We start from the raw sequence: 14,063 nt of genomic DNA, 5'->3' as shown, positions 1-14,063 counted from the left end.
GCTATGCCCCAAACAGACCCTACACACACTTCCAATCTAAGTTGTTCCAAAACAAACAAACTCTTCGGTTGTCAAGTCTTGTTATTGAAAATATATATTCTATTTTTGATGAATTTTGCTTACGTCAAAAGTATAAAATTTAATCGCTTTATAGATTATTTTATAAATAACAAAAATGCTGACGAATACTCTTTCTTTTGAAGAAATATTTGAGTACCCCTATTGAGTTTCCCGCGTTCTAAAACAACACACAATTTGGGAGACACATCAACATTGACCTCTGCACAAGACGATGCAGATGCAGGCCACCAAAGAGATGTGATGTGGAAAATTCCATGATGATAAGAAAACCCAAAACTCCAATGGAAATATGTTCCATTCATGTTTCTGTGGAATATTCCAAGAGGTAGTGGCTCGTGTGTGAATGTGTTGGTGGCATGTTGCGCTGCAGCTATAGGAAAACAGGAAATCTCAAAGATATTGACCTGCGCACACAGCAAACACCAAAGTGGGAATCTTTCTCTGGTTAGGCGGCATCATTGAACAACGTCTGCGGTGCACACAAACCGACCACTCGACTCCACTCCACTATGTGTGCCTATTGCTGTGCAACGCAGACAGATGGCAGATTAAATATAGAGTAAACAACTATTTCAAGTCATATTTAGATTTATTTTGGAGTATATTTATTAGCACTGTTTTTTGTGATGTATTATATTCCGTATTCCATGATTTGTAAGATTTTTTTTTTGTCTGCGAATTCCATTTCGATTCGCCTCACTTTCGCTAATTGCAATTTTTTCTTGAATAATAATTTCCTAGTCGCGGCAATTGCAATGCTGTTGAGTGAAAAGCTGTTTCGAAATGAACTTTTACAATAATTGGCAATATAATTAGATGAATTAGAACGGTTTGCTGATTTCTGATAACATATAGAATTTAATATTATACGGCAACACATACTAGTCTCAGGCACACAAAATATATATATTCTAACTCAACAGTAAGGAACAAAATGAAACTCAAGAATCCAAAAAGGGACCAAATCAAAGAAATGTTTAACCACTGATATTTTAGTTGGAAAAATAAGTTCTTCTGAAACAGGTTGAAGGATATAGAAACACCATCGACAGACTCCCCCCAATGGATCAAACCGCACCCCATCCTATAGATCGAGGCCACACAACCCAAACAACTTTGCTTGCTAAAATGTTTACCAACGGAAGAGACAAATAAAAATATTTAGAAAATGTTTCGAAATCTACAAGCAAAACTGAATAAATGTTGAATATCTAATGGGTAATCTAATTTTCTTGAATAAGGCATTTGCGGGGCATTTAAATGTTTCAACGTATTCGTGACAAAGAACGAAGAGGACAACGGGGGACGAGGCCCGGGAATGGTGATCGATGGGTCATCGGGCGCACAGGACCCCATACATTTATCTGGTTGTTGTTTCTTTTGATTTGGCAATGGTCCTCCTCTGTTCGGCAATTCTGGTTTCTGGGACGGTTTTTCGCAATGAAAAAGGCACGACTGTGTTCTGTAGGTGTTATTTTACATTTCGTTTGTGTTATATGCGACTGTCTGCCCCTACTCTTTGAGAATTTCGAGGCATCAGCTAAAAATTACTCTTTTTTCTATAATTTTAATTGTTTAAACTTTACGAATTTTCAACTGGTTTGATTATTATATATTTTGGTTTTGTTTTTATGGTGTAAAAAACTCTTACAAACAATTACCCAAAAATAAACTTAAACTGAAAAACATTCTCGAAAAAATAACAATATATCTTTGTATCTTTTTTTTGTTTTTGGTTTTAATACGTTTGGCGGCTTGGCACGCGTGTGTCGCCGTGAACCGGTTGGTTCGCATGGTTTCCCGTAATTTGCGGAAGTGCTGACAGCAAGCACGACGTGCCGCGCCTTCAATTTGAATTTAAAATTGATTTCATTTCATAATTCTTTATTTAGGATTTTCTTTGTATTATTATTTTGTTGTAAGTTAATAACGGTTTAGGTTTTTCTTTGGTGGCACTGGTTAGAGGCGAGCTTTTCAAAAGCTATATTAAGGACTTGCGACGAGACGAGTGAATGCACATGCGGTGAATATGCGCTGCCGGCCATGGGCTTCCAAGGGGCGCCACCACGAAGGCGGCACCCACCTGGCCCCGGCCGGGGTCTTAAAAGTCAAAAAGAGAGACAGAGTGATAGAGAGAGAGAGAGAGAGATGGAAAGAGAGTATTCGTACTATATACGTATGTCGATAAGTATTATATATTCTAATTGTGTAATCAAAAAACAAGGACTAGTTGCTAAATTTTGGTTTCTCCTCGATAAAATCAAAGTTGTATGGTTGTGGGGTGGCCATCGAACGGGGGCTGGAGCTAACCGTAGAGGGAGTGGAAGTTGTGGAAAATGTAGGCAATCGGTTTACCTTCATATGTATCTAGATTTATTGCAACATTTCAAAATTAAAAGGTAAATAAAACTACGTACACAACACAATTACACAAAATGTTAAATACAAATACTAAAATATAATCGATAAATATTTATACAAATTATTAAAAAAAAAAAAAACAAACAGAAAACAAATAGGTACAGTCACGCACTCACACCAAACATAGGTACTACTAGGCTAACGAATAGATATCGCTCTTGTTTTGAAACTGTCTGCTGTTGTCGTTCTTTCTTTTTGGCTGTTTAACAAACATTTTGGGGTGGACATTTTGCATTGATTTGGCTGCTAAAACCGCACAGAAAGTAGCTACTCGCTACAGACTCTCTTTCGGTATAACAGTTTTGTAGCTGTGGCTGTAGCTGTTATACTTGACGAAGAGTCCTTCAGTGGCTGGCCCACTTCCTGTACAGCAAAACATACACATTTTTGATAGCTTCTTCTCTACTTAAGTACTTAAATGACTTCCAGGCATAGCATACAGTAAAATACTTTAGCATTAATTTTAGGGTGTGGATATACATATATATAGATATAGTTGCACACACATACACATAGTACATAAATCCATAGATGTCTTGACCAATACAATATGCACATACACATACACATAGATGGTATGCATACATACATATATATCTAATATTATCGAAGAATTAGATGAACAAAAAGAGGGAGGAGACACACTTTTAACTTAAATGACATTACAATAGTAGGTAGGTATTATTATATGTATGTATATTTTATCAGAGCTATAATTAATTATATATCATTAATCATTATCGTACTTTTATTTGAAGCTGGCTGTTGTGCCACGTTTCGTTTCAAGTCTGTTCAGCGAATTCCTTATCTCTTGTTTGCATTTCGTTTTTGCATTCAATTCAAAAATTATTCATTTTTTTGGTTTTTGGTTGGCTTTTAAAAAACGAATTACTTTTGTTTTTTGTTTTGTTGTTTTGTTTTTTGTATGTAAATTAATCATAAAAATCAGTCAGTCCAACGCCATTTTGTTTAGTTAGTGTTACTTAGCTTCTTCTTTTGGTTGTGATTTCTTGGTTGTCTGAAGGATGTTCGAGTGCATTTTATCTGGTGGTTTGGTGGTTTGGACCCTTTGGGAAATGGGTTGCCTTGCCTGCCTGTTCTGCTACTCTCCTATCGCTCCTGACACGCCACCAGGCTGCCTTCCTTTTTCATATACGTTTCTTTTAGAATAAATTACGACTAAATTCCATTAGGTTTCGATAGGTTTAAAATGTAATACATATGTATAATAGATGTATTGTATATGTATGTGTGTTGTACAAATAAATTATATTATCGTATCGTATATATAACTGTTGGATATATACGCGTGTATTGTGTGTGTGTGTGTTGTGTGTTTGTATGTGTTGTGTGTGTATGCATAGAATACATACATACATACATATATACTGCGTATGCTTTTGGTTTTTGGCTACTTTTTTGATGCTTATTCAACTAGAGAATTCAACTACTACTTCTTTTTGGCCAGCTTCTTCTCGGCCTTGCGAATGGCCTTCTCGCGCTCGCGACGCTCTCGCTCCATGTCCTTGCGCTCCTTCTCGATGTTCGCCTTCAGATCCTTCAAGCGCTTCTTCAGCCTGTGCTTGTCATCGCCGCACACACCCAGCGTCTTGAAGTCCTTCGAGTCGAGGGTGAGCAGTGCTCCGCCCTCCACATTGTGCTCCTTAAAGACGGGTATATACCGCTCTAGCTCGATGCCCATCAGCCAGTGCCCCACCTGAAAGAGAAGACCAAGGATTAGCTCGTGTAAAGCATTGGTTTTTCATCTGAGTCTGAGTCTTACCTGATCTTTGGTCCATTCGTGAACCGGTCCACCCTTGTAATTGTATCCAGCGGCTGCCACTTTGCGATCAGAGAAACTGGAACTGGAACCAGACAGATCCAGGGTGCGGCTGGGGGAATAACCAGGCGAGGAGCAGCCCGATGACATGCTGGTGGGCGAGGGAGGTCCAGTGGCATGTGCCGATTGCGGGAGCTGCTGCAGTGACTGCTGATGTTGCAGCTGCTGCTGCTGCTGTTGCTGCTGCTGTTGCTGTTGGTGGTGCTGCTGTTGCCAGGGCACTGTGCCGGGCGGGGAGAGTGATTGTGGAACAACTTGTTTAACTTTAAATGGAGTTTACAGTGGAGTCGGGGTTAGAGATAGAAAGATAGAGAAAAGTCTGTGTTAGTAAATCGCAGCACCCCAAAAATTATTGTTATGTTATCTAGAGGATGCTTCGCAGAGCAAATGAATGCGATGGTTAGGCACACGAACATTCAAAAGATATATATATATATATAGAGTGAGAGAGAGAGAGAGAGAGCGCACAGATTAGAGATATTTAGTGAGTACATAGTTGGTATATGTGTGGGGCGAAGGAAAGGAAAAGTAGGATCGAGGCAGTGGTAAACGTATAACAGGTTCATAACTTTCGGATATATCATATATTGTGGTATATGGTTCACAACAGAATACAGCTTTCGGTTAGTAGTTTGCTTTGAGAAACAGTTAACAATATGTACAACAGATTTGTGTATGAAATGAGATGATTGGCATGAGAGAGTTTGTCATACGGAGATACGTCTGTCGTTTCAATGGATTGATTTGGATATCTACTGGGGGGTTAGTTCTGGAGAGTCTACGGTTGCTAGCTAGAGTTACTCAGATTCAGAATTACAGATGATTATTCTGTTTGGTTATAGTTCACCTTTGGGCTGTGCTTCGTTCACCGCCTGGCGGATCTCGTTGATCAGCGTCTTGCAGTTGATGGCCGCCAATGATGCGCTCTGACTCTTGTTTATCTCCGTGTAATCGTCGCTGGAATGTCGCGAGGATCCATCGCCGAGACGCCTGCAATGCAACAATCGAGCACACGAGTATAACAGTTTTGTGTGCAACATTTTTTGTGTTGAGTGTGTGTGTGTGTGTGTCGAAAACCCACCTCTCGCGATCGGTCAACGCCTGATTGAGCTGATCGGTGAAGCTTGCCCCCGGCAGCGGCACCTTGCTCCCTCCTCCATTGGGCGCCACCCGCCTTCGACTCGGATACATCCAGTTCTCCGCCGGTTCGTTCTCCGAGAGCTTGTCGTTGGAGCCCAGTATCGAGTCGTACGAGCTGTTGAGATCACGATTGCTGCTGCTGCTCGCGGGCCCCGTGCCGAATGTCGTCATGCTGCCGCGATGGAAGTCATTGAGTCCCAGGCCCCCGCCATTGTCCGCCGGAGATCCGAGTGCATTCTTGAAGATGCTGGGAATGCTGCCCGAGACGGGGACACTCGTGACGATCGCCTGCTGCTGCTGTTGCTGCTGCTTGCTGGGATCCTTGTGCACCTGTGCGTACAGCTGATTGATCTGCGCCTCGCGCGTCGTCGACTGGTTCGAGGAGCTGGACGAGGACGATGTGGAGTTCAGGAGTATGGCTGTGGTGGTGCCCAAATGCCCATTGGACGAGGCGACTGCAGTCGTCGTCACAGCGGCCATGGCGGGCGGATGATGCTGCAGCAGATTGTTGACATTGGCCAGCAGATGGGCGTTGCCGTTGGAGAGACTGGTGATGGTGGTGTCATGGACGGAGGATGTGATGGCTCCGGCCAGATTGAGGGCCGAGCCCTCGGCCTCCTCTTCATCCTCCACCTCGTCGTCATCGGTGTCGTCCAGGGTGCAATCGGAGCTGCGGCTGTTGCTGCGGCTGCGCTTCATCAGGTTCCCATTCGAGAGCTGGCCGAGATCAGCAGTGCCGCTGCTGTTGCTGTTTCCGATGCCGTTCCCGTTCGCTCCATTCGCCGATGGCAGCTGGCGATTCGCTAGACCACCACGGGAGGCTTTTGTTTAGATACCGATTTTTGATTTCGTAGTGCGAATTTTGTTGTTGTGATTTTTTTTTTTGGTTGATTTATTGATTTTTTTTTTTGGCAAAAATGAGGGCGCAGCGTGTAGGCGTGGCAGTCAGACAAAAATTACAACGAACGAGCGAATGAACGACACAAAACGGAATAGAAAACACATGAGCAAAACAGTAACGAGAACGATAACGAGTACGGTAACGATAACGATAACGAGGGAACGGTAACGATAACGAGACGGCACACAGAGCAACAACAGATCGAAACGAGAGAGAGAGAGAGCGAGACAGAGTAAGCGAACGAGTATGTAGAGCAACCAAAAAATAGCAAGAAAAAAGTGAGAGAAAAATGGAGGGAAAGAGAACCACAATTAGCACAAAATGAGACAATGAGAGAGCAGCACAAAAGAGAGCAAAATATACTGTGAGAAAAGTGTGAATAAAATTGAATAATGGAAGATGCTTTCAGCCCAAGGTGCAGTCTCAAGGCACAAAAAAAAAAAAACAAATTAGAGGTGAAAGGGGATAATGGAGAATCATGAATCACAGGACTCACCCAGATCGATCTTCATCTTGTTCACAGAGTTATCGAGCAGCTCGTGCTGCGGCACGGCCGCGTCCAACTCATCCTTGACAGGGACCTTGCGCTCCACGGTGGCCGTCTTCACGCCATCCCCATCCGGCGAGAGATCAGAGATCTCGGTGTCCGAGAGCTCCGTTTCGAGCTTGTGGAAGAGCGGCTTTGGCGGTGCCTTGCGCATCATTTGAGGAGTGAGCTTTAATGTGGCACTGTCGTAGGGCAGGCCCACGGGGAAACCGGCCTTGCGCTGCGTCTCCTGCAGCTCGTGCTCCAGGTTGATCACCCGATCCTTGAGCTTCTTCACCAGCGCATTGTACTCGTTGTCATTCTCGCGCATCAGCTGCTGGTAGAACTCCTCGCGATGGCACGTGTCCAGCTCACGCTGCTGGTACTCCCGCACCAGCCGCTTCGCCTTGTTGTATTTCTTGTCCAACGCCATGTACTGGCCCTGCGACTGCTGCAGCATATTCTGCAGATTGGCGGCCTCCTTGCGGATGTTGCCCAGCTCTCGCTCGCTCTGGCGCAACCTTTCGCTCAGCAGCTCATTCTCATTGCCCGTCGTCTCGAGCTTTACGAGCTGCGGGAAGGAATGATCGGCATATTAGTGGCATGTTTCATTCAACAGAGCAACGTAATTGTGCAAATGGATGAGAGATGATTATGGTTTATGGAAATCAAAGGGGTTAAATAATAACTAAAAAAAACCAACCTTTCGTTTAAGATTCTGTATAATCTCTTCCTTTACCAGGCAACCCATTTCGCTCTACAAACAATAAGAAATCGAAATGAAAATAATTATAATTTAAATAAAAATAACAACAATAATGCCCCCATTTCTACAGCAAAATTGAAGATTACAGAACACAGAGATGATGCTTGTGCAAGAAATCTAAAGAACAGAATGAGAGCGTAAGCTGCTCATCGTTGCTGCTCGAGAGCCGGAAGAAAGAAAGGCATCGAAGCGAGACGTCTGAGAATTCAATAAAATCTACGTAAGAAAATGAGAGAGTGAGCTGTTCGTCGTTGGTGTTTAAACGAAGAGAATGAGCGTGAGAGCTGTTCATCGAGCGAGTTCTACCGAAAACTGTTGTTTCCATAAGATGCATCCATCATCTTTGTGTTCTATAATCTTCACTAAAACATACTTAAAAAAACAGTAAGAAATACAACTAAAGATAAAAAAAAAACACAGAAAAAGGTATTGGAAAAATGTGCTCTACAATTTTGTTGTTTGTATCTAAATTTTGTTTATCAATGATATTTTGTATTAAATCCAATTACCGCTTTGTGCTGCATTTCAATATCCCACACAAAAAATTTTGAAATTCAGCAAAAGGAGGAGAGAAAAAGAGAACACAAGTTTAGCAAAGGCTTCTGCCACACACACAGAGAGAGAGTCGCGTCTCTCACTCTCGCACTCCATTCATGGCGCTTACCTCCTGTAGCAGCCGCTTGAGCGACTCTACCTCCTGCGAGTGCGTGGCCTCCACCTCCATGGGATGCTCCACTTGAACGGGACTCGAGGGCCCCTCGCACACACTTGAATTCGCAGACACGGGCTGCGTGGAGTCCTCGGAGTAGTCGAGTGTGCGCCGAAGGTACTCCTCTTGTTGGCTGTAAAACAGAGAGCTATGGACACTTAGTAATCGTACGAAATGAGAGTGTGTCAATCCAAGCTCTAATTACCGCTTTAAGCGCTCCTCTTTCTCGCGATCGGCCTGCAAACTCAGTCGTATGAGCTGTGCTACCTCAGAGTTTTCAGGATCGCGTTCGCGTCCAATTTGGAATTTGACTAGACCGGAAGTATTCCGTAGAACAGAGGCTGCATATGCCTGTGTAACGCCCACAAGACTCTTGCCGTCCACTTCAATTATCTGATCGTTGACCTGAAAAGAACAAAAGAGTGGGAAAAAAAATTATAACGAGAAGGAACGTGCGAGTCGCTTCTGGGGACGCGACTCTACTTATACCCGTACTCAGTCAGTATATACATTTTTGATCTTATGATTTTTTAGAATTTTAGAAAAAAAAAATTTTACATTTTACATTTTTTTGCTACATCTGATATCTACATCTACATCTACAATGTATATTCTACATCTAACATGTAGATTGTACATGTTCCATTTAGATTCTACATCTCCTCCGCTAGGGGTTGCTCGCGCACTGAACGCGGCAGAGTGTGCGAGCGAGAAGGAAAATGAGTTTCGTTGTCGTCGTCGGGAGGGGGACAGGGGAAGCAACTGAAAATTAATTTCTTCATTCTGGCTATAATTATGATCCGATCTGGTTCAGATTCGGCAGTCTGGTAGGTATGGGCATCTCTACGATACTGCGTTTTTAGTTTTATCGTATCTTTAAAATGTGCCTGCCACAGATTTTCGTCCTTTGTGGGGGCGGAAGGGGGCGGGGCGAAATTTTGAATACACTTGTAGCAGTGTGATATCACATGAGTGTGGAAACCAAATTTGGTTGCCCTAGCTCTTATAGTCTCTGAGATCTAGGCGCTCAACAAGACGGACAGACAGACAGACGGACAGACGGACAGACGGACAGACAGACATGGCTCTATCGACTCGGCTATTGATGCTGATCAAGAATATATATACTTTATGGGGTCGGAAACGTTTCCTTCTCTGCGTTACACACATCCACTTTTACCACAAATCTAATATACCCCTTAACTCTTTTTTGAGTACGGGTATAAAAATCATCGGGCGAACCTTACATTAAGCTGAAAACCTCACCTGAATGCGTCCGTCTCTGGCTGCTGCTCCGTTATCGGTTATAGTTTTCACAAAGATGCCCAATTTCTCAAGACCCGCATCGGCGCCAACGCCCATGCCAATTATGCTGAGACCCAAACCCTCGGGACCTTTCATCAATTCCACGGGGAAGACATGCATCTTCTCCACACGCTTCTCCAGCTCATATTCCGCCGAAGCGGCCACAGGATCAACATCTTCATTCCTGCGATCGTAGTCGTTCACCGAGAATGTGGAATACACATGGATGGGGCCAGAGCTGAAGCGTACTTTCGGATTCTTGCGCACAGTAATCGGCGGATAGGAGCAATCGTCGTCATCAAAGTCTAGGAGACCTACAAAATGAAAGACAAAAAACTCACATATAATTCACAGAAATAAAGCAACAAAAATCAGTTAGTTTACCTGGAACTTCCATCCAAAAGTTGCCATCTTCGAAATAATGGACACCCGCTTCGACGAGCACCTCCTTGCTGCGCACAGGTGGATATTCCGGTATGTAGTACTGACTGTCGTCGAGTTCTGTTATGCCAGTGCTCAGAACGGTTGAATTTGTGGCAGGCTCGGCTTGGTCCAGCGAGTACGTGGAATTGTGTTTGCTGGAGATGATGCTGTCATCGATGGTGGTCGTCTGATTGAGCGTCGCATCCGATTGGGTGGACTCCACCGATACAATCGACTCGTGCAGGGACTCTCCGCCCGATGTCACATAGGTGTGATTCAGATCGGAATGTTTGTAGCCGTTCTCTAGATCAGCAGCCTCCCGCTCCCGCTCACGACCCACTGCCGCACCCACGGAGGTGATTAATAGATTCTCTAGACTCCTTTTGGGCGCCTCGAGCACATCCCTTAGCCACTCGGGCTCGTCGTCGTTGTCGTGCCGTGTGTTGGCGGTGGCTGTGGTGGCCGTCGATGGTGTGGTCGTTGTGGTTTCTGTCTCTGTGCTGTCCGCCTTGATGAAGGTGGCATTCAGTGCAGCAGAGGCCTGGCCATAACCGACAATGTCCACGGCTTCAACGTCATCAGAGTCCTCCTCCCCATCGCCATTGGCATCGGCGTCGTATATCTCGTAGGGCTCGTCCTCCTCCTCCTGCTCCCGCTCCCGCTCGTAGCGGGTATGCTGCTCCTGCGCGTCCTCTTCCTCGTAGGGCGGCTCCTCCTCCTCTTCAACAATCGCAGGGACAGCTGCAATTTGTATATCCTGTTGCTGTTCCCCGTTGGCTACTGATTGCAATGGTTCCTCGATGAGATTCTTGATGCTGGTCGGCGATGTTGCTGTGGCAACAACGGCAGCAACGGCCACACCCACACCCACACTGGGTGCAGCAGCGTTGAGTATTTGTTCGACTTCCTTTGCCTGCTCGTCGGAGAGCAGCGATTGTTGTCTGCAGAAAAGAAAAAGAAAAGAGCAAATGGCTTTAGCATAAGTTTTCCTTGAGGGGGCAAAAATCCAGAGAAGCGAGAAATACAAGATAGATCTAAGGACCAACCTGATTTTGCTTTCCAAAATGCTACGCAGGACAGGACAGGCACAGGCACACACAAACAGAAGGCACGCAGGAAGGACGAACGAATGCAGGACGATTACGGCATAACAATAACAATAACAATGCAAATATTACAATAAATAAATGAAAAAGAAACAGAACAGGCAAAAATTACAAAATAAATAAATGCAAATAAAACAGGTGAAAACAGAGAGCACAACAGAGAGAGAGAGAGAGAGAAAGAAATGAGGAAAATTATATAAAATATTTATGGACATGTGCAAATATGTATACAATACTATAATAATAATACGAATATAAATATGCATACGCTTAAAGTATTATCAACTTGAATGCAAAATGTGCGTGTAAATAAAATTAAAGTGCATATTTAATAACAGTAATTAAGTGGCAGAGCAAGCGCAGCGACAAGAAGGCGTCGCCGCATCGACAAGAGTGGCGGCGGCAAGTGCAATTAAAATGTAATGCAGTTTTAATTTACACTCTCCAACAGGGCAGTGCGCCAAAGGATTTCCAATTCGAGTTGGGTTTCGGTTTCAATTTGTGGCCGAGTTTTGGCATTCATTGGAATGTCATCCTAAGCGTTAAGCCCCCAACACACATGCAGAAAAATGTTACACTTTAGTGAGAACTCGCACTGAGAATGCGAAATTCCTGTGGAAATTGCAGTGTCCATGGATAAACCCCTTTTGGAGGTATCTTCTTTCTATCGAATCCTCCTTGCAAGAGATCGATCCACAAATGTACTAACGTTGCACTTTCCCATCTGCCTTGCCACATCTGGTGTCACTTAAATATGATATCCCCACACCGGTAAGTCTCCGTTTTAATCGCAGGTGTAATAAAATCTGTGAGCAGGTAAAATGCAGTCAGTGCCGCAGAGCAGAGAAGTACGCGACGCCAAATTAAACATGTACGCTTACACGAGCACGTAGCAGTAGCAGCAGGAGCATGTGGCAAGGGGCAGTAGCAGGAGCAGTATGTGGCAGGCAGATCTCCAATGAATGTGGATGTGTGTGTGTGTGTTTGTGGGGGGAGCAAGAGAGTAGGGTACAAAAGTTATGTCGCATATGCGGCGTTGCACACGCAATGACATCTGAACGTAACAGAACCAAAAGCTGGGCAGGTATATCGGGCATCGTACAGCCAGTGGCAGAAGACAAAAAGGGGATACCAGAAGGCAAAGGACACACAACCAGTCGTTGGCAGTGTGGGAAATAGAGAAAGATAGAGAGAGAGAGCACACACGGACACCATCAGAAGGTAGTGGCAGTGGCAGACAGTTGTCAGAGTTAGCTTTTGGGTGCATTTAACGTTTAAGTGTTTTGTCACTCTCACTTGTGCGTGACGTCACGTGGAAGGTGCACGGATATACTGTGTACAGTATACAGGGATGCCTCTACAGGTTCCCTTCCACACCTTCCTGCCGCTCTTCAGCAGAGCAGTGTGTTTGTTAATTACTGCCAACAATTGCCAGCGACAACGCCAGAAGAGGAGAGACCAGCGACAACGTTGCTAATCATTGAAATACTTACACACACACAAACACGGAGACACAGATGCAGAGGGAGAAAATACACGAGAGAATATGGCAGCTTGGATACCCTTAATAAAGGATTATTCATAGAGAAGATATATATGTAAATGATTTCTATATGTCATGATGGCATGCATCATCTTTGTATATTTGTCGGATCTTTGAAGAAACACCTCCTCCTTTATATTCCCACAACTTTTGCAAGGTTTTGTCTTGAGAAATCCTTTTCCTTAGAGAAAAACAGCTTTACAAACCGACACGGAAAATCATGGTACCATTTCTGGAAAGGAAAGCGACTTGGCTGCGTGGCAAGTGGTTGATTATGTTGTTGATAATGAGAACCAAGTGGCAAGCAGGAAAGCAGGCAGGCAGACAGGCAGACACACGTGAAGGCAACAGCAAACGGCAGTTGGGCGGCAGAGGCGCACAGTGTCATCTGCCCTGCTCCTACCTCCGTCCCTGGTCCCTGCCTTCCTTCAGGTGTGCCTGTGCCATGCATTTAAATGAGTTTTCCCCAACTGCAACTGCAACTGCTGCTGTTGGCAAGCATCGCCCGACCATTTATATAATTGCAATTACAATTCGCATTCATTTTCACACCGCGAGCTGTACCGCAAGAGACTACGGCTACGCGTAATAATTAGCTATCTTTTTTTTATTATTCGGTAGCTCTGAAATCCTAAACATCCTGCAATTCATTGAAAATCAATTGGAATATTTCTATAATCCCCATGGACAATCCTCTCGACAGCCCATAAAATCCAATTAAATAATTAGCAAGCTATTTTCAATTGGAAATGGAAAATCTCTATAGATTTTCACTCGAAACCACTCGAAAAAGCAACAAACAACAACAACTAAAAGTTGAGAGAAAAACCCCATTGAAAATGCCATTTAGACAAACACCAAATAGGGAGGAAATAAGAAAAACTTATGTGCGGCGAAGGGAGAGAGAGAAAGCCCCCTAAGCGGCGGAGGGAGAGGGAGATTAAAGGAAAACCCCTAAGCGGCTTATGGAGAGTAGATGGAAGGCAGAGGTCACCTCCACTTGACGCTGATCCCCGCAGCAATTCAAAACTCTCGGCGAAAAATAAAAATAAAAAGAATTAGCATAAATTTATAGTTTTATAATTAAAATAAAAATAACACGGTTCCTTTTTTTTTAATTGCTAGCAAAATGTGGGGCATACCTACTCCTACTACTCACTGCCTGCAGGCCACACTACCACACGCCGCACACACACCTTCTGCGGCACCAGTCCTGGGGGATGCCGGTGGCATCAGGTGAGGTGCCCGCCCGCAGTTGCATGCATAACAAAATATTACGCATACGCAGCGCAGCGCAGCGGG

At 44.2% G+C, this 14,063-nt stretch overlaps 1 protein-coding gene across 20 annotated transcripts in view; it reads right to left on the bottom strand.

Moving 5' to 3' along the window:
* Window positions 1-3,208: 3,208 nt before the first annotated feature.
* LOC111067572 overlaps window positions 3,209-14,063 on the bottom strand; it is a 57,183-nt gene continuing 46,328 nt past the window's right edge. For 4 of the 20 annotated variants that reach the window (XM_022356716.2, XM_022356717.2, XM_022356736.2 and 1 more), the window contains 11 exons: window positions 11,159-11,179; window positions 10,074-11,053; window positions 9,651-10,003; window positions 8,590-8,789; window positions 8,340-8,532; window positions 7,613-7,666; window positions 6,880-7,480; window positions 5,424-6,303; window positions 5,190-5,332; window positions 4,286-4,605; window positions 3,209-4,219 (listed from right to left, as the gene is read on the bottom strand). In XM_022356716.2, the coding sequence (XP_022212408.2) occupies window positions 3,953-4,219; window positions 4,286-4,605; window positions 5,190-5,332; window positions 5,424-6,303; window positions 6,880-7,480; window positions 7,613-7,666; window positions 8,340-8,532; window positions 8,590-8,789; window positions 9,651-10,003; window positions 10,074-11,053; window positions 11,159-11,179 (4,012 nt within the window). In that variant the 3' untranslated portion in view covers window positions 3,209-3,952. Of the gene's footprint in view, window positions 4,220-4,285; window positions 4,606-4,813; window positions 5,134-5,189; window positions 5,333-5,423; window positions 6,304-6,879; window positions 7,481-7,612; window positions 7,667-8,184; window positions 8,194-8,339; window positions 8,533-8,589; window positions 8,790-9,650; window positions 10,004-10,073; window positions 11,054-11,158; window positions 11,180-14,063 lie in introns of those variants that run through there. The other 16 variants (XM_022356723.2, XM_022356722.2, XM_022356719.2 and 13 more) reach the window with 16 other exon arrangements.

This window comes from Drosophila obscura, unplaced genomic scaffold (genome assembly GCF_018151105.1).
Source record: "Drosophila obscura isolate BZ-5 IFL unplaced genomic scaffold, ASM1815110v1 contig_1, whole genome shotgun sequence".
In the NCBI taxonomy this organism is placed as follows: domain Eukaryota; kingdom Metazoa; phylum Arthropoda; class Insecta; order Diptera; family Drosophilidae; genus Drosophila; species Drosophila obscura.
Note: the sequence above shows the minus strand (reverse complement) of the source record. Positions and strands in the feature narration are given on the sequence as shown.